Source organism: Drosophila busckii, chromosome 2L, assembly GCF_011750605.1.
Source record: "Drosophila busckii strain San Diego stock center, stock number 13000-0081.31 chromosome 2L, ASM1175060v1, whole genome shotgun sequence".
In the NCBI taxonomy this organism is placed as follows: domain Eukaryota; kingdom Metazoa; phylum Arthropoda; class Insecta; order Diptera; family Drosophilidae; genus Drosophila; species Drosophila busckii.
Genome location: NC_046604.1, coordinates 5,190,871 through 5,212,278, shown reverse-complemented (window position 1 = coordinate 5,212,278; position 21,408 = coordinate 5,190,871). Strand labels below are relative to the sequence as shown.

At 41.2% G+C, this 21,408-nt stretch overlaps 3 protein-coding genes across 3 annotated transcripts in view; 2 read left to right on the top strand and 1 right to left on the bottom strand.

Moving 5' to 3' along the window:
- The window catches only part of LOC117134852 (serum response factor homolog A-like), a 23,800-nt gene extending 7,799 nt beyond the window's left edge, over positions 1–16,001 (top strand). Inside the window, exons 3-4 of the mRNA XM_033294050.1 lie at positions 15,794–15,914; positions 15,992–16,001. Coding sequence (XP_033149941.1) covers positions 15,794–15,914; positions 15,992–16,001 — 131 coding nt within the window. The remainder of the gene's footprint in view (positions 1–15,793; positions 15,915–15,991) is intronic.
- Positions 631–1,794, bottom strand: LOC108596886. The gene is made up of 3 exons (XM_017983071.2): positions 1,663–1,794; positions 769–1,606; positions 631–716 (listed from the first exon to the last, which is right to left on the bottom strand). The coding sequence occupies exons 1-3, from the start codon at positions 1,716–1,718 to the stop codon at positions 690–692; spliced, it is 921 nt and encodes a 306-aa protein (XP_017838560.2). The 5' UTR covers positions 1,719–1,794; the 3' UTR covers positions 631–689.
- LOC108596877 (zwei Ig domain protein zig-8) lies at positions 15,956–21,408 on the top strand. The gene is made up of 6 exons (XM_033293148.1): positions 15,956–16,143; positions 16,264–16,341; positions 16,555–16,687; positions 19,507–19,816; positions 19,902–19,999; positions 20,874–21,408. The coding sequence occupies exons 1-6, from the start codon at positions 16,042–16,044 to the stop codon at positions 20,969–20,971; spliced, it is 819 nt and encodes a 272-aa protein (XP_033149039.1). The 5' UTR covers positions 15,956–16,041; the 3' UTR covers positions 20,972–21,408.

The following is a 21,408-nucleotide window of genomic DNA, read 5'->3' as shown; positions in this document are numbered from 1 at the left end:
ACTTTGGCCACATATTTTGCCAGTTTGCTTTTGCACACGGGTGGACCCAGCCGAGCTCCTTCTCTCCGCTCTGGCGCTCTGGCCGACTTATCGCATATTTTAGCAGTCGGCGACGTCAGACGCATTTCATTAATTAAATTGCAATTTTTAGCTGCATTTTCATCTTCTCATGCTCATGCTCTGGCTTTAGCTTCAGCTTCGGCTTCGGCGTTGCCATTTTAATTTTATACTTTGTTGGCCAATTTTTTCTGCCATTTTGCCCTCTCTATCGCAATTTTTGCGTTGCGGTCTTTAAATTTGTATTATTTTAAAATTACGCGTAGCTCACTCGAAGTCTATGCTTATTTTCTTGTTGCTTCTGTTTTGAGTGCGGACGCTTAAAATATGAATGCGAGAAATGCTATGCCAGAAAAAAAGAATAAGGCGAAAGTATTCAGCATGCATAATTAAAATTATACTAGGGAATTTGAGCTGGACTAAAAACTGTAAATGAAGCAAACGAAAGTTGGTCAAGAAGGCTTAATTTAAGACATTTGCATGCAGACTAAATTAACGTAACTGAATCAGTAAAAGCGGAATACCCAAAAGTGTCTTATGACAAAGAATAAGTAAATAAAAACATTTAACTTTACGCAAATAATGTTTTTTATTCAACTGCCTCAATTAGACTGTCAGCAAGTCTTTTAATGCTATTTTTTTTGGGGACGGCTTACATGCTGTAAAATTCAAAATTGTCAACAGAAAATTATCAATTGCGCATTTACTTACCAGCAAGTTTACATTGCCCTGTGGATGAGCTTGCTTCTTGGTGAACTTTGAGTGCTGACAGACCTTTTGATAATACATAATGTCGTCCTTTTCCCACAGCATTAAACGATCCTCTGACTCGCCATTGCTTGCGATAGGCTCCTCTTTGTAGCGCTCATCTGAGATGAAAGCCCGACATTGCCATCTCTTACCATGTGTCTTGTGGTACTCATTCAGCAAATGATCAGACTTTGCTTTAAAACTGATCATTTGAGTACCACAGTGCTTCAGCAAAGTGGCATGTGGCATGGCATCGAACTGTAAGTGTGCAATCTGCTGTCCAGCGCGTTCGCTGTTTGGCAAAATGGACTGCACAGCAATCGCTTTGCCTTTTCCGTTCATAGCGCCGTAAGACGCTAGTTTATGTTTTATACCCATAAAAGTATGCTCTATAATTTGTTTTTCTTTTTCTCTCAGCAGCCACTCAGTTGCAGCCTTCGCTGGGTCTGGAGCAGCTGCAGCAGCTGCTACTGCAGCGCTTTCTACAACAGCAGCAGCAACAGCTGTGCTTTGCTGCTCTTGTTTTGGCTTGGTGTCCTCCAGATGCAATGCCTGTATATCAGCGAGTAAGGCAGCATCTTCGGCTTGCATGCCCGCAGATGGATTCTGCTTATAGCCATCCAGATTTACTAGATCCAAATCAAAGAGCGACTGAAAGCCGTTGAACTCGTATTTGAATTTCATTTCCAGTTCAGGAAAAGATACTGGCTCCTCTGTATAATCCATGAGCGTTTTGCCACAAGGCAGAAACTTACAGCCGTCCTCAGGAACGGGCAGCTCATTTTTATATACAATGTTGCTGTTAAAGACATAGCAAAGTTAACAATAATTAGAGACTGTGCAAGCCCAACTTACGGCAAGTAACTCTTCTTCTTGTGCTTGAGCTCTTCTTGTGGTTTGTTCGTGGCCATAGCTAAATTTGTTAACTGACTTGACAAATTATTTGTCAAATAGCAAATGTGCCCAGAGCTGCGACTATTGTTATCGAACAGTGCTGTAAACTACACTGCAATGTTTTAACTGTCATCCCATTTCGTATGTTAATTTACTTAGCTCTTCCAAATAAATGCTGATATCCAAATAAACTAAGTGTCATCTCAATAGAAGATATCAGCGAATATCACTCTTAATTGAAAGAACAAACATAGCTTGGTTCACTTACGGCACATAAGTTTCTAACCCAGAGTAGTCCTTTACCAACCAGTTAAGCCACACAGGCAATTTGTTCTAAGTAGTTATTATAACTAAAAAGAATTTGAAGGCTCAAAGCATGTCTATTGAGCGAAAGGACTTTGTTGCTTTGAACCCGTGCGAAGGGCTATAAATGTTTTATAATTTTGCTTTAAGCATTTTTCTGTGTGTGTGTGTGTGTATGAGAATCGGAAATCGCTTGCTTGAAATTGGCCCCATAAGAGTGGACGTCAGGCAATTAATAAACGATTTGCCTGACTTATGGCGAACATTTTGGCAAAGCTTTTAGGCTCCAAGGAACCTTTCAGGGCAACTGCCATACTTCCGGCATTGAATTGCGCGCAGTTGAGTTGCGTTCAGTTTGCTTGTAGGCCATAAAAGCAGAACGCCAAGCCACCTGCCATGGACACACACATACACACACACACACACACGTACGCAACTTGCCACAAATGTGTGTCTACAAAACCTTGTAACCATAACATAAATATTGTGTGAAGAAACAATGGCGCAGCAAGTCGCAGCAGTAGCACCAACAAGTAAACATACAAGCCGCCATTACGCACACTTATGTCTATATATGTGCATGTGTGTGTGGCACAAAGTATGCCATACGCTCGTTGAAGTCATTCAACCGCTAAAGTTTTGGGCACGGCAAACTGCAGGGTTAGTTCGTAAAAATAAAAATAAATATTAAGCAAAAAAAAAAAGCATAACAACAAAAGCAGTGCAACCTTGCAGGACATGCATACATATATACATGTACATATGTAAGTATTTAATTTGTGTATATGCTGATTTGTTGCCTTTGGGTGCTCCGGCAATGTTCCACAGGTGCCAAGAGCTTACGATTGCCTGCTGGGTATACTTTAAAAGCGCCTTAGTTTAATACTATTAAGTGTTACTGTTCTTTTATTCTTATGTAATAATGGCAAACAGGTTTAAGCACTGTGCAGACTCATGCAAGTTTTATTGTAAATAAATTTGGCAGCAATTTTAGAGTTCGCCAGCGACAGACAGCAGTGTGCACATGAATACCAAAATACACTTTAGCAGGATATCTACGGCTACGTTATAACCTTTCTCAAAACTGCTTATTTATTGATGTCTCAAACTCTTTAGTGTCTGAGTTTATATTACAGACGGACTTAGTTTGTCTTGCTGATCACGAATATATATTCGTTATGGCTTCCACCTGTTGCATAATCTATTTTATTTATACGAAATAATTATTCTCTCACTTCCAACAAGGTTATTTGTATAGTATACCCACGCTTATTAGTTTTTACACTAATTTAATGTTAGCTGCTGCTTTTGCCTGGTTTGTATTTAATAAAAATAAAACTAAACGCAATGTGCGCTCAGTCTAAATTTGTTACTTTGCCCTGTGGCAAATGGAATTCCCTTTGCGTTAGCAACTCTTCTCGGACTTTTTGCACAAAATAATTTCGTTTAAGTTTAAAGCTCTGGGGGGTGTGGATTGTATTATGCTGGACTTAATAAAACCATAACAAATTGTTCAGAGGCCAGTACATAAACAAAAAAGGCCTAAGTCGCAATAAACTAAAAGCAACAACTTTCTATACAATAGACAATATTTTGTACGCTGTCGCTTCATCGAGCTTATTGTTAAATTTAACAAATATCCTTGCCAAAGCACAAACACACAAATAGTTATGTTTGTCGCAATAGGCAGCTTAAAGCTTTATCGTTTATTTCCATTTGCCAAGGCTCTTTTTGTCATTTTGTTTATGCGCATGTGAATCTTGAATATTAAAGCGTTGTACCCAAAAAATAATAGAAGCCACAAGTTTATCAGCGCACTCTGACCGCTGCCTACAAGTTTTGTATCGAAATAGTTTGCACAAACTTTTAATTTGCGTACACACACACACAAACAGACTTTCTGTTGTCTTAGACAAAGTTGATCCAGGCGCATCGCATAGTTTAATGATTCATGATTGGAAAGTTTCAGGCTGCAAAGGCAAAGGCTAGCCTAATATATTATAGGGTTGACAGCCAAGACTGAGATGAATAGACAAATAATACAAATTAATAGCGGTAATTAATAATAGACAAAGCCAGCGGGCGAGACAATTGAATAATTGTAATTTAACAAAGTTTAATTATTGTTAATCAAATTCACATGGGGCTGCTACTTTTCTAAGACGTGCCTATAATTAAAATGTAAATAAAATTTCAAGTGTTGGCACGCTTTAATTGAAGCAATCAGCAAGTCAAGTTTTCGCTTTCAATTCCCAAAGCGTCCAAAGCACCTGCGAGCTGCTGAAATTCCAGCGAATCAATCAATCGACGTGGCAAAGTTTCGCTCAACTTTCCGCAACGCTGCGTAGTCTGACCGTAGCCAATTAATTTGCGGTTAACATGCTCACTCATTAATAATTCCAGACAACCGCCTCGGTCAATTTGATGGGTAAGACCAGAGATACCAGAGACAAAACAAACATTGTTTTTAGTTAAGCTAGTTCTATTTACATGATGCGCATGGTGGCTAAAATCAGCGCGTAACAAATAAAATGGAGTGACTGCGACAAAAACAAAGCAATGCCAAAGTTTTGATTAACCTTTTTTATGTGCTTTAATTAACTGCTTTGCTACTGTACCTGAGAGCGCACAAAGGCTTTCATATTTTATATTTGACATTACAGCAACTTGAGCCTTGAGCCAGGCTAACTGCATAGAGCAGTTTAAGTAGCAGCGCCTAATCGTGGTCAGTGGCACTGACAAGGGAAAGAGATAGATAGTTAGATAGAGAGAGCAATGCACTTGAAGACAAGTGCACAAGTGGGGCGGGGGGTTGAGCTGGAGATGCAGTTGACACCATCTTATAAAATTAGTTTCTTTTTTGACTTGACATCCTTGGCTCGTTGCTGGCAAAGCGGCTGCCACTTGAATATCAAGCTCTCTCTCCCTTTCTCTTTCACTCTCCGCCTCTATTGTGCGCTCATTTTTGTGCTGCGTAATGTGAATATTTGTGCATACTTTGCCACGGACTTCTTTAGCCAGAGAGACGCACAGTTATGCCAACAGAGCAGCAACAACAGCATGCAACAAGAAGTAAAACAATGTGGACTTGAACCAGGCGCATAAATTCAGCTCAGCTACTGTCTCTACAGCTGCAAAGCGTTTTTGTTTAACTTTGCACTTGACCCAGGAAATGGCAGCTCGGCAGTTCTCAGCCACACAGCCAGCTCGGATTTAATGTATGAGCGCTTGTTGCTGTCGTCGTCGTCGTCGTCATCAGCTCAAGGTAAATTGATGCTGCTCCTCGGGGTAGAACAAAAAGAGCAATTTTAGCTCAATTGATTAAACCAAAGGCAATCTTACACTGGTCATTCAGCAAATGGAATTTAATGAAACTGACAAAAATTCTTCGAAACTCGTTTGCTTGCCAGTTACACTGAAGAAAAAGGCGGAGCATTATTTGAGTCAATAAAAAATAAAACGACAAGATAATGATTAAAAGCGATGAACAAAACTCAATCAATCTTATTATATATCTCATTTATTATTCATTAAAGATTTGTATTTTATTGTGCGCAAAATGGAATAAAAGTAATACTTGGCTTTGCATTTGCAATAATATAATAATTTCATTCAGTGTGAGTTTGTAATAATTGCAGGACACCGAAAAATCGTTTTCATTAAAGCGCATACCAAGCAAGCAGAAGCAGACAGGTGGCCCCAAGTCAAAGCATTCCTCATGCTGTTCAACGATATAACTGACGGATGAGGTGTTAGGCGACCTTTGTGCTGCTGAAAGTGGTCGAGAGCTTGTCAGACAATGGATAGGATACGATAGTGTAGGTGGGCGTGGGCCGCCTTGGCGTGCATATATTTACAGTCTGGAGTTCTTTGCTCTGAAATTTGTGCGAATGATAATTTGTGGCTGGTCAATTGGCCAGAAGTGCTGGCAGCTCTCTCGTAACTTTAACGCTTTGCAGACAATGTTCATTTGCAAATTGGCAAATGCTTTGGAAACTCTATTTATGGTGCATGGAAGTCTGTCTGCTAGACAGACTTTGATTTGCTTGGTTTTTGTGGCTGCTTATCGTTGATTGATTGGCCAAATTGTTGCTGGTTGGGGCTTGGGGTTGGGGTTGAGGTGGGCGCTTTTGATTACTTTGATGTGTTGCACATGCATGAGTGCAGAGCGCGGCATGTGGCATGCTGTCAACCCCTGTGGCTTCGTTTGATGTTGCCACATTTGTTGGCAACGTTTGGAAATCTTTAGCGCAATGAACTGTTCGCAGAGCTTGTTGAATTGTTGCCGCGCCAAAAGTGCGCAACAGCTTTTTTGTGTGCCACGGTTTGTGGCAATGTGGCATTTTATTTATTTCTTTGCTGGTCAGCTGCAAATCCTTTTTGGCTAATCTATTTAAGCCATCATGCATCAGAGGACATAATTCCACATGTGCTAGCTGCCAAACCAAGCTGCACCCTTGGGCACACACACAGCAGTTGCAACCGCAGCGACAGTTGCTGCTGCAGCCCGATGTTGCACTGCCAGGCTCTCTAAACCGTGCAGCAAATGAAATAAAATGTACCAGAGCATACACAGCGACGCATATCCAAAAAAAGGACATGCACATAGGAAATGTCAAAAAAAGTTCATCTGCAACATATACATATAATACAAATAAATATTTATACATACATATGTATGTCTGACTTTTTGTCAGGTTTTGGCAAACAACAATATCGAGGGAACTCTTCTGAAATCTTTGCTGGTCGAGCCCAGAACTGAAAGCCGACCGTTGCCAGGACATGTGTCAACAACATCAATAATAACTTTTCATAGCTTACATGGCTTCTGTGTTGCACTGCGGCAAAATATATATTTTCATAATATTCTTTGCTGCTTGTCGCTTCAAACAAAAAATTCAATTAAATGCAAAAAGAGAGAGAGAGAAAAGCATGAAATATGTCATGGGCAGGCATTCAATTATTATTATTTCCGTTACCGATTTAAGAGCAACTTACAGTTTGTATTCTTTTGCTGCTAAGAGTTGGTTTAATCTCATTTAAATTTTGCACAAGGCTAATCAGTATACTAATCATAAAGTCTTGAACGCTTGGCATGCTGTGTGCCCCCAAAAAGCGAAAGCTCTTCCATGTTAAGCCCATCAATGTGTTAGGAATTCATTCGGTTGCCCACTTCATCAACGCCGAGCGGCGGCGCGATAAGGAAGCGTGGCCCTTTTGAGTGTTCACTTGACACGCCCCTTGTCGATTTAATTGCCCCGTAGACACTTCAATGTCAGCATAAATTAAATTTTGATTTCACTGGCTGAGAGCTCTTGCTAATGAAATTGCTCTCTCGCGCTGCTTGCACACTAAGCCAAGAATGCCAAAGCTCCAGACGATTGTGTGGTGGGGTCGAATTGAGTCAAGTTAGCTGTCGCATCAATTAATTGTGCACACACCCCACCCCACACTCTGCCGGGACAGAAGACATTTGAGGCCTGATCACCGCCCCATTATGGCCAACAGCTCTCCATCAATTTGCAATTGTGTGCGGTGACATTGATGGGCGTTGACGCCTTCGCGTGTCATCGCAGTGAAGAGCTCTCAACACAGACAAAGCGGCTGACCACAATGTTAGGTTTCCACATAGACCATTGTCCGCAAGCTTCACCGTAGCTTTGGTGTGTGAAGAAAATATAAAACATAAACTTCTATACAAGCAAAGTTTCAGTTCTTTTATTTGTGTTTTGTTTTGTTTTTCGCCAGTGCAGGCTGTAATCCTTTGAGATTTGAATGAAATGATTGCTTTGCCATGCATCTCTGCTCTTTTTTCTAAAAACGCACTGCGGACTCATTAAAGTAATTAAGTTGCCAGCAGTGGATAACGCCCCTTTTTGCGTTCAGTAGGCGGCAGCCAGCAGCATTTGGGGCAGCATTTAAAGCTTACGCGTTTTACTAATTAAGTGTGAATGTCCAGCTTGCGAGCTGACAAGGCCACAAGGACACGCTCGATGTGCTGCTGGCTGATTTTTCAATTGTACTTGCTGGCCGAGTTGCCGAATGTGCAGCAGCGTTTGAGAAGGGGTTGGTAGTGAGTGGGGTTGTTAATTTTCATTAGAGCTAGACGAGGCATGGCAATCCTTTTGCGTAGAGCAGGAGACCAAGCGAATTACTTAACTGGTAATAATGATGCTGTCGCGTAGCCGCTGCAGATTTTGAAAGGACATGCGGCATTAGCATGCATTACATCAGGCACACTTATCAGGCTGCCCTCACCCTCTCACCCCTATATCTCTTTCTCTCACTCGTTCTGGCTGCTTTGGGTTACAAAGGCACGCTGTAATTACTTTATGTGCCATTCGTGCTGGATTCTGCACTATTTTGGGTCTGCTAGCCCAAAGTCGGACAGCTAGACAGTTAGATTCAGCACATAATTGTAGCCGTAGCTGCATGGCACGCCCACGGGCTTACAATTAGACGCCTTCCACATTCTCGGCCAGCATAAATCATAATTACTTGGCTGGAGCTGTAGCTAGGGTATGCAGTTTCTTCCCAGTCCCCTCGCCATTCCATAACGTTGCAGCCGCGTCCACCTCGCTTCGCACTCTCGAGTGAAGACGTTTATTAAGCGCCATTAGCTCGGCATATAAAGTGCTTTTCGGCGTCGCAGGCTATCGCACTTCTCTGCCCATGTGTCCCATGGGTGTACGCCTCTCTCTCTCTCCCGCTCCGCTGTCTCCTATTTTTGCTCGCCCTCTACTATTTGTGGGTGTCTGTCCAGAGCCTCAGCAATTGATTGCATTGCGGTTACGGGTCGAGCAATTTGTTGTTGCGCCCCACCTGCTGTTGCTGCTCCGCTCCGCCTTCTTTTTACGCTTGCTCTGCGGCTTTTCACAACTGTCGTCGCCTCTATCTCTCACTCTGTCTCTCATTCCTTCTCTCTGTTTCTCTCATTGTCTGTCTGAGCCATGAAAAGTTTGCTTTGTTTTTGCACAACCAAATGAAAATTTAAGAGCTTTTCATTATTTGTTTTGCCAGGCGACGCCGTTTGGGCAGCCACCTTCGCCTCAGACATCGATTTATTATTTTTATTATGCTGCATAAATTTTCTCTATGCACAGTCTCTGTCGCTCTCTGTGTGTATGTGTAATTAATAATTAAATATTTGCAAAATTGTATTCATAAAATGAACGCGGCTTTTATGTGCTCCTGTCATTTGTGGCTTTTCACTGTTGGCCTTTGTTGTTGCTGCAGCTGGCATTTGAATTATTTCACAAAGGCTCTAAATTTTACTGGCGCCCCATTAGAGCCAAATATCTGCATAGAACAAGCCAAAAATTATTTAAACTTATCGCTTGTGTGGGAGGTCTAATTACATGAAATATACGTGTTTATAATTAAATTTGCTAATTTTCTGACATTTTTATTTACATAGGAGACTCTTTGAATTGGAAACGGACATTTGCCAACAATTACCTATTGTTATTTGATATGAGAAGAAATTAAAAACAATTTCAAAGATTTAAAATATTTGAATTGCTATCCAGTTACCCAATAGCGACAATTTGCACTGCATACTCTCTCCCTCGCAAATGACTGAGAGGGAACGCATTCCCTTAATGGCATTTAATGCTCACACTGCTTGCAGGTGGCGCACGTAATTAATTTCTAATTAAATACCGCCAAAGCACAAACATTTGAGTTCAACTGAGACCCACACACGTGAGTGTGAGCATGGGTGTAGAGCTTGAGATTGTTGCAAGCCGAATAAGTGAGTGCTGAGGTTAAGCGCAAGCAAGCTTGGCGCATTAAAGCCAAGTTGATTTACTTTAAATATAGTTGAGTACATACATTGCATTGCTAGCTTAAAATATTTTTATTATAAGGGTGAACTACTGATTAAATTACAATTAGTATAGTTTTTCTATAATTACGTGTACAACTATTATTTTATAATTTATTTTCCACAAAACAATTTTATTCAGCATTACGCTATTTGTTGTATTACAAATAATTATAAATGACCCCAATTAACCAATTAATTGAAAAACAATTGACTACTTTACAAGCTTATATTACAATTATTGCGAATAATCTCAAATAGGCCAGTAGTTCAGTAGCAAGTGAACATATTTCACCTGGGAATTATATTGTTTTCATTATGATTGTTTTCCAAAAATAATTGAATTTATTAACAGCTTGGGTTGAAGTCAATATTATGCTTCACACAATACACAATAACAATAGCAAGAGCTCTACAACGTTGCGTATACGCAATGTGGATTTGCTAGTAGGCTTACCTAATCTCAATATATGTGCATATTCATTATAAGCCTGTTGTTGTTGTTTTTGCTTGTTTTGGGGCTTGGTTGTGCTTTAAAGCGAGCATAACATTTGCTGTTATTCAAACGAAATCTTTTGTATATGTGCCAGCTAAGTGGCTAACTCTACTCAAGAGCATGTATATTATATATAATATTCAATTACTCACTAGGGAGCGACAGAGTGCAAGAGAGAGAGCGGGGACTGGTGGCTGGCTTTAGCAAAATTGCTGCACTTGCCAAATTACAAGCAATTTGCAGTGCAATAACAAATGCAACTGCAGCAGAAGCTGAATTCAAAATAAGAGCAAGTGACATGTGGGTAAATGAGCTTGTGCAAGCTGCACTCTCATCCATCTCGAGCACTTGATAATACAATTGGGTAGCAACAGCAGCAGCTCCATATGCTTAGCCCTAGCCCAGAGCCAAATGGAGAGCATGCCAGTCAAGAGTTGAGCAAAGCTCTGGCACAATGATGAAAGTGCGACATTGTAAATGGACGCACACAATAAGCGAGTGTTGAATAGTGGGTGTGTGTGTGTGGCACGCTCTCTCTTCACATACTCTATGTAAGGGAGTGCCACTTGGAGCTGTGAACTAAGCTGCTTAAAGGGTATTTGCTTGTTGACTACTTCCAGATTGTTTTCTGTCTATTTTTGTGTGGAAAGTTAACTTGCAGCCTTCCATAAACAGTAGAACAAGAAAACTTGGATCTGCACTTGTCGCTGGCATGTAGATTGCTCTAGTGCGTGTTTTGTTTTCCAAGTGTGCATGTGTGTGTGTGTGTGTGAAGCATTACATTGTCGCGTGTTGATGACATTCGGCGTGTCGAAGCTCGCCCAGTTAGGATCCTGCTTTTGTTACAGGACTTTCATTCCGAGCCTGCGTATATTTTCGACTTTTTAGCTTGTTATGCTTTTAGGCGACCCTTGTACGCTTTTGCCATTATGCGCCGTGTGCGCCTCTCTCTTTAGCCTCCACACGCATTGTTCTCCCGCTTTTATTGCATGTTTTATGGAAATTTTCAAACATTAGACGCACTCTGCACATCAAACGCATTTAACGCTTGCTAGTCTGCAATGAAATGCTCAGCTAACCAACCAGCCAACCAACCAACCAACCACCCACCCATCCATCCACCCACCTGCCAGGTGTGCTTGTAGCTACATCCTGGCTGCCACTTTGGCAACACACGACTGTCTCTATCTCTGTCTCAGGCTATGCGTGTGCTCATTCGTCTCTGCTTGAATCTCTTTTGTGCCTTGGCGTACGAATTGTGCATTTTAGCTTTGCCACAGCAGAGGCCAAAGCACAAACTGCTAATTTGGTTTGATGCATCGCTCCAGGGACATCTATCAGCCGTAGAAGCCAGATCAGGACGCTGAGACTGACATCTTTCCCTTAGTAACAGCCTCGGTGTTCAGCCTACAAATCGCACAATGGCCCATGCAGCTGTGCCTGGCTCAAAATTGAATATGGGAAATTCTTAACCTCATTGGGTCTCTGCCTGTGATGTGTGTGTGTGTGTGTGTAACCTGAGCACAGCAATTCTTCTAGCTGCCAATTTCTGGTCTCAATTTCGTTTTTGCTTTGACTAGTAATTTTAACTGAAAAAAGAAAAGAACTGCTTATAAACAGAGCAACGATACGACTATTCAGCATTCGATACCAACTCTGCTCAGTTGTTTTAGGCTTTGAATTGGCACACGGCTGCACAGGGGAATTTATGTTGTACCTGTTTGCAAAGAAAATACAGCATCAATTTCCAGACAATTTTATTATCTTGAGTAACAAGCTTGGAAATTGCATTAGCATTGGGCCAACAACAGTCATCACAAAGACAGATATCTAACATTAAATGGAGTGCGTACTTAAAAAAAATCTACAATAGGGCTTAAGTTTAGTTGAATAAGTGGCAATAAAACTCTGTGCGTCTGCTTTAGACCAAAGCTCACTATCATGTTAATCTATGCAATTAGTGCTGTCTCAATTACATACGAAATACAGAAGTCATTGAAACAACAATATTTTTAAATTCTAAAGCGCAAAGCAAACAGAGTTCGTTTTGCAGCCAATAAAGTGCTCAGAAGTTTGTTTCGTAAGCATTGTACATATATTTTTTAGTTTTATTTTGGGCGTGAACTCTTAAGTACATTAGGCTAAAAGCGTGTGTTATTTTACGACTCCCAAGTGTCAGTTTTAATAGCGCTGGGAGAACAAAAACTATTGCTACAGACTGAAAAAGGAAAAATGAAAGCTGACGCGTAATTGTTGCTGTACTCGAGGATGTCATTAATTTAATCAATTCGTTTGTTGTACTCATGACACTGGCACAAATGCTATTAATTTTGTGACACACACACACACACACACATCACATTAAAAGAACAAACACACCACATACATAACAAGAGAAAGAGTACGTGAGAGAGGGAGATGGGGAGTCAAGTCATAAATTCATTTATAACTTGGTTGCAGCTCGCTCGAGCGTTTGGTCAAGCTCACTTTCACTTGGTCAAAATAAATCGAGTTAAAAAAGAAATGTCAAATCGAATTAAGTTCTTGCATCGTATTTTCGCAGCAACAAATAGATAGATAGATATAAGGAAAAATCTCAGCTTAAAAATGTAAATTTAGCACGCTTTATTACTTCCGCCTGGGCAAGAATATACACAAAGGACTCAATACGTACTCGTTGCTATTTGCACATTATGTAAATAGATGTGTTTATGAAACGCCTCTGACGTATTTAATTGCAGGCAAGTTTAAGCAAAGTCTAGCAAGGAGCCAACAGATGCCAGCAGGCGTAGGCGCTAGTATAGACAGATGTGTGTGCCTACGTGGGCGGACGGGCTGCTCATTATAATGCGTCTGATGTGTGTGCGGCGTAACCACTCGAGACGTGGGCGAGATGACTTTGGTAGTCCCTGGCTGACAATCATAAGCGAATCATTGAACCGTGCATTGAACTTGTCACTCTGGAAATAAACAATTTATTACGCATCACAGAGCGAGCTAGCGAGGTTGCTAGACAAACGTCTTAAGGATATGCAACAAATTTTGCACATTTCCATCGATTTATTGACGCATGCCCATGTCCTGGTAACCCGCAATGACAACGTGAGCCAAAATACAAATGCGTGACAAGAATTTGGCAGGCCAACATTTAAACAAGCTTTTTCATCTCTGAATATCAGCACATGCCACAATTGTGTGGCATATACTGTGCTTTAAACACATTTTCATTTTCAGTTTCATTTTCAGTTTATCACCATGGCAAAAGCAAAAGCAAAGCGACAAAAATAAACGTTTTATTCGATAGCATATGCGCATGGAAAATCCAAGCACAAGCACATTCATACACAGGTAGTTTTCAAATTGTCTGCTATTGGCAATTTATCTTTGTGTCTGCGATTATTTGTGAGTTAAAGGCTATGGCAAACACACACAAGTATTTATAATTTATTGACTCAATCACAGCTTTGCTTTTGCTATCACACAATTGATGTTTTGTAGCAGCTTAAAGTGCAAAACTATTGCCGTCGCTGCACTTACAAATATTCACCCATTTAGATTACAGATTGTAAAGCCAACATTTTTATAATTAAAGATTAATTGTTTGTTGGCCACAGATAGCGAATTTATGGCTTAGTGGATCTGACAGTTTCTTCTTAGACATAAGTTTTATATATTTTTGTTGTCATTTTAAGTGCTTTGCCAAATGCACATGAGCGCTGCAGGCGCAACATGAGGATACAACAACCCAATGCACATAAATGAGTATACACACACACACACACACACATGCATATATAGGAGAACACAACTACAGCAGCTGGGCATGTCCTGGCTGCGCTGTTCTGGCTGCTGCTGCTGCTGCGGCTGCTTCTCCTCGTATTTGTTCGCAGCCGGAAGCTGTTGGGCGCGTGTGAAGGTGAAGTGGTGTGTTGTATGCTCTCCTCTGCTTGTGTGTGTATTTTATTCACATATAGACGTCCCGTCGACCTAGGCACAACAAACATGGCCAAAATACAAACGCGAGCGAACAGTTTCGACGCCTTTGGCCGCATTGCGAAATCAGTTTTTATGTGCCCCTGCCGCTGCTGCAAAACCAAACATTGAAGCTTGTCGGCTTAGTGTGTGCAAAACAAAACAGCGACTGAAAGAGACAGAAAGAGAGTGAGAGAAAAAACGAGATATTCGCTTAGCGTAATGCTTTAAATACTGCGACTTGGGCTTTGTCATAGCTTTAAGCCAAACCAGGCGCTGCTTCGAGGCCACAAACAAAACATGTTCACTGCACTTTTCATTGCATAGAATTCCATATAGAGCTGAAATTGGCTCTCTCTCTCTCTATCTATCTAAGTTTTCGTGCTGAAGTTTGTTGTTTAGTTGCCTTTTGCCTGCCACTGCCACTGCCGGCGCATTAAATTGAAAAGCAAAGTTGAGCAAATACTTTTTAAAAGCCATTTGGGACGGAAATCGATGTACAAAGTATGTGAGCATGAATGTCAGCCACTAAAAATGATTACAAAGTGCGAGGACCACGAAAGCAAAGCGACAACTGGAGAATTTGCTGTGTGTTTTCCTTTCGAGTTGTTTAGGCAACTTTAACTGCATTCTACACTCTAGCAAAAGCTGTTGAGCTTAGTTTAAAAATTTTGATAACAGATTTATCGATCTGGTGTATTTCAGTATTTAAGTACTGCATTTGAATTTAGCTTTATTTTTTTGACTTGAAATGTTTTCTTTTGCACGACATGACAACGAGTCGTTTGCCATATTTTTTATGAATATTATTTTATATACATTTTATGGCATGGCATACAAATGCAACGCTTCTGAATTTAACACGAATTTGTTTGACTTTAAAATTGATTTTGATAACATCTACTGGCAACTGCTGCGAAACTGCAACAAATTGTTGCAAATTCTCTCTTATTCATGCTCGTTGCCACTGCATACAAATATCTAAAACTATTCTTTGCAGTCTTAAATGGTAAATTTAATAATCTTAAGTAAATTTTGCGTGAAATATTTTCGCTTTGTTAACTCTATCAAAGCTTATGTAAGGTAATAGTCGAGTAAGTCCAGTGGGTGGTGCATGTTCAGGCAGCCCAGTAGGTCAATAGCAAGATGGTTGTAATCCAGTTCAGTCTATCAATGTATCTCTGGCACTGCTTAAATAAATCAATACTCTGCTTACAGCAAGTATTAAACACTGGCTATATTTTATTCAGCTTACATTGAATTTTGTGGCCAAGGAAATTTAATGCGCCGTTTGGCAGTAAAGCAAATCAGCGAGCTAAGAAGACGAATGCCAGTGCATAGAACAGGAAACTCTAGAGGAGACAAGGGCAGACATAGTTATAAATTCATTTGGTAACTGCGTGAAATACGCGCAGTGTTAAAACTTGCGGCAAGCCGCTCAAACGATGAATGATGAGATAGCTTAACTATGTACGTACTCTCCTCCTCCTTTGCAGGTATCTACGCCGAAGCCACACACAGCGACAGCAACAACAACAACAACAACAACAACAACAACAAAATAAATAACAACAATCAGCCAACGCATCGTTGTGGCAGGCGGAAACTTGCCCCGCTGTTTTGCATCTCTTGCGCGGCGGAAGCCACGAATCACACTTTCAAGAGCTTGGCCTTCCACTTTGGCTCATCCTCAGCTGGCTATGAGTCGGGCCAGACTGCAGCGGAAGCGGAGCACGCGCACTCCATGCCAATTTTTGATTTTGGTATGCCGCGCAACATCACCGGACGCACCGGCCATACGGAAGCTATAATTAAATGCCGCGTGGATAGTCTGCACGATAAGTCGGTAAGTCCATGCAAGAGAGAGCTTGCCGTGTGGTTACCTCGCTGATTGAAACTGAACTTGGTGAGGCAACGCGTGTATCAAATTAATCAATTTTCGATGTGCTCCACTTTCGATGCACAGGTATCCTGGATACGCAAGCGTGATCTGCATATACTGACCGTCGGCACAGCCACATACACCTCCGACAAACGTTTCCAGGTAAGTTTGTGCAACCTCCCACAGCCGCTGTATATTGCCATAATGCACACACACGTATGCACATGAATATTAAAACGCAGCTGACATATTGTTCGAAATTACAATTCTTGAGAAATTGAGAATTTCATGCGAAAAATGTTTTATTTGCAGGCAGTTTGCTTCTTACAGTTCAACTTTAAGGCCAACCCATTGATTCTATTGAAATATTTACAGGTATCGGAGTCAAAAGATTCACGCGAATGGACGCTGCATGTGAAGTCTCCGCTGGCCAAGGATAGCGGCATCTATGAATGCCAAGTGAACACAGAGCCCAAGATCTCAATGGCCTTCCAGTTGAATATCATTGGTTAGTACTAGTGGCTAAATGCCAAAAAATGTGCAATGCAATGCGATTGTTTGCTGAAATGTATATTAAAATTTTAAATCAGTTTACCTTGCCGACAGGCCAACAATTATAATTATTTTATACGCTTTCACAACTCCTGTCAACAGAGCGCCAGCGCCAACGCCAACGCCGCCGTGCGTCGTGCGCATAATTTTGCACAAATGTCTACAGGCATACATTTTTAATTTCCCATTTCTGCGTCATAAATAAATAAATCAAAAACAGAAAAAAAAAATATATACGTTCAACATAAAAAGCAGCTACGCGGACCGCTCCATACAGAGAGGGAGAGGCCCTGAGGGCCCATGGGTGTCAAGGCTTGAATTTTGTGGCTTAGGCAACAGTTTGCCACCTGCTGAAATTGAGCTCGCATGCTTGACGGGATTAGCCACGTTAATTAGCCCCAAACAGCACACGGGATGTGGCAGCAACAATTACATGACTGATTGGTAATGCAACTAAGGGCTTAAGCCATGGCATGCATACAATTAGCAGCCACTGTTAAGCAATGCAATATTAATGCGCACATTATCTTGTCAAATGGTTTGTGCTGACTTGACATTCATAAATTAACCCCACTGCTTAAGCAAGCCAATTGTGCTTAAGTACCCAACAGACATACATATGTATATGCTCATGTATGTATATATAGATAGATAAATTGAGCAGTGCTTGCCGCTGGCAAATATCACACGCAGGAGCTGCCGCAGTTGATTTCGCAGCAAGGATAACAAGCGCCGTCAGCCAGCTGTTGTCGACCACTTATGCAAATCAGTTTGCAATCCCTTTTAAAAATTTCCGTTTATGCTTCTGGGCGCGCATTCGGGTCGCTCTATGCTCTCTGCTCGCTTTTCCCAGTTGCGGTGTCTTTCTTGTTTTTTGAGCCTCGCAAATGAATTTCCGATGACGTTTTCTTCGTCCAAGCGTATGCATTTTAATTCACGTTAATGAAACAATTTCAGGAGCACACGCCACACGGCACACTGACAACATCCGCTCAGTTGCCCACTGGTCACTGCTGACGTTCTTAATGGCATTATCGATGTATGGTACACGCGGCGTATAAGCAATGCGACTCGTGAGCCGCGAGTCGCGACAGTGGCTTTTGCGCAACGCTTAACTCTGCTGATTCCTTCTGCTGCATTGTGTTGCATTTAATTAATGCCATTATGTAAATTTATGCGAGCAACCGCCACTTCATACGATATATACTTTTTTTCGTTTCTCCGCCAAAAGATTTATGCTTCATATAAACTCGGCTTGGGCGTGGACGTGGTCATAAATACGTCTCTGTGTGTATGACTGGAAAAATGCAATATACTTTTGCGTGTACATAAGTATAAATTAAAAGATAAATTACCCCATATGCAATCTTAATGCAAACCTTATTAAATGCCATAATCCTTAATCCTTCAATATTTAATGGCAATTAGTAAAGTTAACAATTTGACCAAGAGCAATAATACAAAATTATCTTTCAACTACTAAAATATATGCCATATGCATATGCGCTAAATAAAGCAGCAAATTATTTAATAACATAATTTAATTATAAAATTTATACAGGACACAACGCGCTTGAAATCACATTATTGCTTACTAAACATTCTATAAACTTTTGCAAGTGATATAAATTACTTAAATTTTTAAAATTACATGGCTCTTGGGAAATAATTGATACCCTATAATATGTTGGGCATTAAAGTAAGCCAAAACTGGCTTAATAGAATAAAAAAAGTTCTTTATCCTTTTTTAACAACAGATATGACGAAATCTCAATGTAATTTCGCACGATAATTAAAAAAGGATTTCGTCAGTGTTTTTTTTTTGCAATTCTTGAACGAGTAAGAGCCCCTTGTGGGTTTTTAAATAAAGGGTATATGAAATACTTTATGCATTTCATGCACGGCAACACAAAATGCGAGCAATTTCAGCATCACGCTGAGAGCAAATAAAGGATATAAATTTAAGATGGCAATCTATTTTAAGAACATTCAATTAGCGTTGCCCATCAAAATAGCAAAATCTCGGCACTAATTATAAAATTATTATCTAGTGTCACGTCATAATTGTTGATTTATTTAGGCATTGTCAGATTCAGAAGTGTGGGGGCCCGGCTGCCAACTTTCTGTTAGCCGATCTTAGCCAGCAGCAACTTTATTTGTTTCGATTTATTTGCAGTCGTTGTGCTTATCTTTGCTTTTCATACTCAAGCGCACCAGGCAGATAATTTCGATTCGATGGGAGGGAGTTGCACGTACAATGCTTAAAATAATATGTATGCCACAACAAATTGTCGCTGTGTGTGTGTGTGTGTATATCTGTATGTGTGTGTGTTCATGCACCGCAAGTGGAGACAAACATATACGCACTTAATGGCGCCAGGGCGAATTTCAGCACGACATATGCCACAGTCCGAGGCAAACAAACAAATAAACAGAACAGACAGTGAGCAGCAAAAAAAGAGACAGCGCGTAGAGCGAGCGAGACAACCTGGCGGCAGACAGACCCCATCCAACACCTTTGCTCCTCCATGTAATCACCATCATATGTGGCGTGTAAATTTTTTATTTTCTGCGCTTTCATTCTACGCGGCACGAGTGAGATTTTTTGAATGTTGCCTGCATTTTGGGCTATATTTTTTAATTATTATTATTTGCAGAGTCCAATGCATAATAAATATTGTTATTAACCCAGTTGAGCACACAGACAGGCTGAGAGACAGTCGGCGAATAAAGTTCAAACTTTTGCAATTGAATTCAATTGAATTGTTTTTGCAGAAATCTCACCAGATGCTAAGGCAGTGATAAGCGGACCACATGATTTACATTTCAAAGCGGGCAGCGCCATTATACTCAACTGTGTTGTCAAGCAGCCCTCGTCGGTAAAGGACATCGGACCAATCTATTGGTATCGCGGCGAGCACATGATCACACCCTTCGATGCCGACGAGCAGGACAACGAACTGCAGTTAAGCCAGCAGCCAGCGGAGTCGCCCTCGCTGAACGAGATACTCAGCACGGATTTGCAAAAGGATTTCGCCACACGCATTGCCATGGAATCGCAGCTGGGGGACACGCTCAAGTCAAGGTAGGCTACAATTGCAATTGCAATTGCAGCTGCTGCAGCTTTGTAATTCACTTTTCTGCTTTTTTCTGTTTCTGTTTTAACGCAGATTGCGCATCTCCAATGCTCAGACGACGGACACGGGTAACTACACCTGTCAGCCCACTACGGCGAGCAGTGCCAGCGTTTTGGTTCACGTAATTAACGGTAAGCGTTTGTTTGTCTAACCTTTCTGACTGCTTTTGTTTGTTTGGGTCTTGTCGCTCCACGCGGCGTATGAGTAACGAGCTTAATTCAGTTCGCCAGTTCCAGTTCCAGTGCCAGTTCCACTGTCAGCGCACATAAATTTAAAAGAATTAAGACATCTCTGCGTGTCCGTCGTCAAAAACTACTCGTACATACTAAACAGCTGCTGTTTGTCCTCTGAGATTTTATGTCACGCACTTCAGGCAAATTGAAATGCGTCGAGTCCAGCAGCAATAAACTGAAATGAATTTCTTACTTGTCTTGTCTTGTTTGTTGTGTGTCTTAGGCGCGCGCGTAATTTAAGGCAAATTTACATTTTAAAGCAAGCGCAAGGCGCGCAAGGACCTCAATCAAAGCGCAATGCTGAGCATAATAAATAAAGAAAATGATAAAATGCCAGAAGTAAGTTGCCCAGGGCAGTTAATCATCAGCAAAGGCGCGACACATGTGGCATGCGGCATGTGGCAGGCCTATGCATAAATACAGATAATAAATCAAAAGCAATAAAAAAGCTAAATGCATGCGACGCCTGCAAATTGGACTCATGCTTATCGAATATAATTGGATTTGTCTACAGTGCACTGCTTAAGCTTACAATTTATAACATTCCATGATAGGATAGGATAGGATAGGGTAGGGCAGGGCTGACTGTACCTGTTGTGCTTCGTTAAATCATTCCAAGTGACAAATGATGCGCCCAGAGTTGTGTCATTTATCTAGGCGCAAATACTACTGCCATATGTTGAATTAAGTTCTTGCTAATGCCAGACAAAGGCTTGACGTTGGGTCCTAATTTAAATCTCTGACTCAACCACTCCAAATGTTTTGCTTACAGATGAGAATCCCGCTGCGATGCAAAAGAGCGCGTCTCCAGCGCTAGAGCAGCATTTGGGTCTACTCCTGCTGCTGCTGCTGCCAGCGTTCGCGTATTAGCCTGCCACAGACAGACAGACAGAGAGAGAGAGAGAGAGAGAGAGAGGGAGAGGAGGAGCAGCCAAATTATGTTTTACTCGGCAAAGGACAAACAAGGCTGCTGCTTTGTTTTCGCTTACTGGCATGCACACACAGTTCCTGCTTCTAATATTTACATTTCATTGTGTAAAAAGGACGACGCAAGCCGAGCGGAGCGTCCTGAAACTGAAACGAAAGTGAAACTGAAGCTGAAGGCTTATGAAAAATGCAAAAACCGCCGCAGTAGTAACTAAGGCGTAAGCAGCAGACGCATGAGAAAGACAGCTCAGACACTCTCTGTAGTAAATGCCACAAGGCTGTGGCACTGACTGCGGCTGCGGCACTGGCCATGTCTCTGGCTCTGATTGTGGCTGCTCTGCATTTCATTATTGCGCCCACTTTACACTCACACTTACACA

Bases quoted from the DNA above. Each gene is read 5' to 3' on its own strand.
- LOC108596886 (XM_017983071.2), bottom strand. From the start codon at position 1,718: ATGGCCACGAACAAACCACAAGAAGAGCTCAAGCACAAGAAGAAGAGT. The intron at 1,607-1,662 runs GTAAGTTGGGCT...TGTCTTTAACAG, and splicing joins AAGAAGAAGAGTTACTTGCC to CAACATTGTATATAAAAATG. The intron at 717-768 runs GTAAGTAAATGC...TGAATTTTACAG, and splicing joins AGGGCAATGTAAACTTGCTG to CATGTAAGCCGTCCCCAAAA.
- LOC108596877 (XM_033293148.1), top strand. From the start codon at position 16,042: ATGCCAATTTTTGATTTTGGTATGCCGCGCAACATCACCGGACGCACC. The intron at 16,342-16,554 runs GTAAGTTTGTGC...AAATATTTACAG, and splicing joins CCTCCGACAAACGTTTCCAG to GTATCGGAGTCAAAAGATTC. The intron at 19,817-19,901 runs GTAGGCTACAAT...GTTTTAACGCAG, and splicing joins GGGGACACGCTCAAGTCAAG to ATTGCGCATCTCCAATGCTC.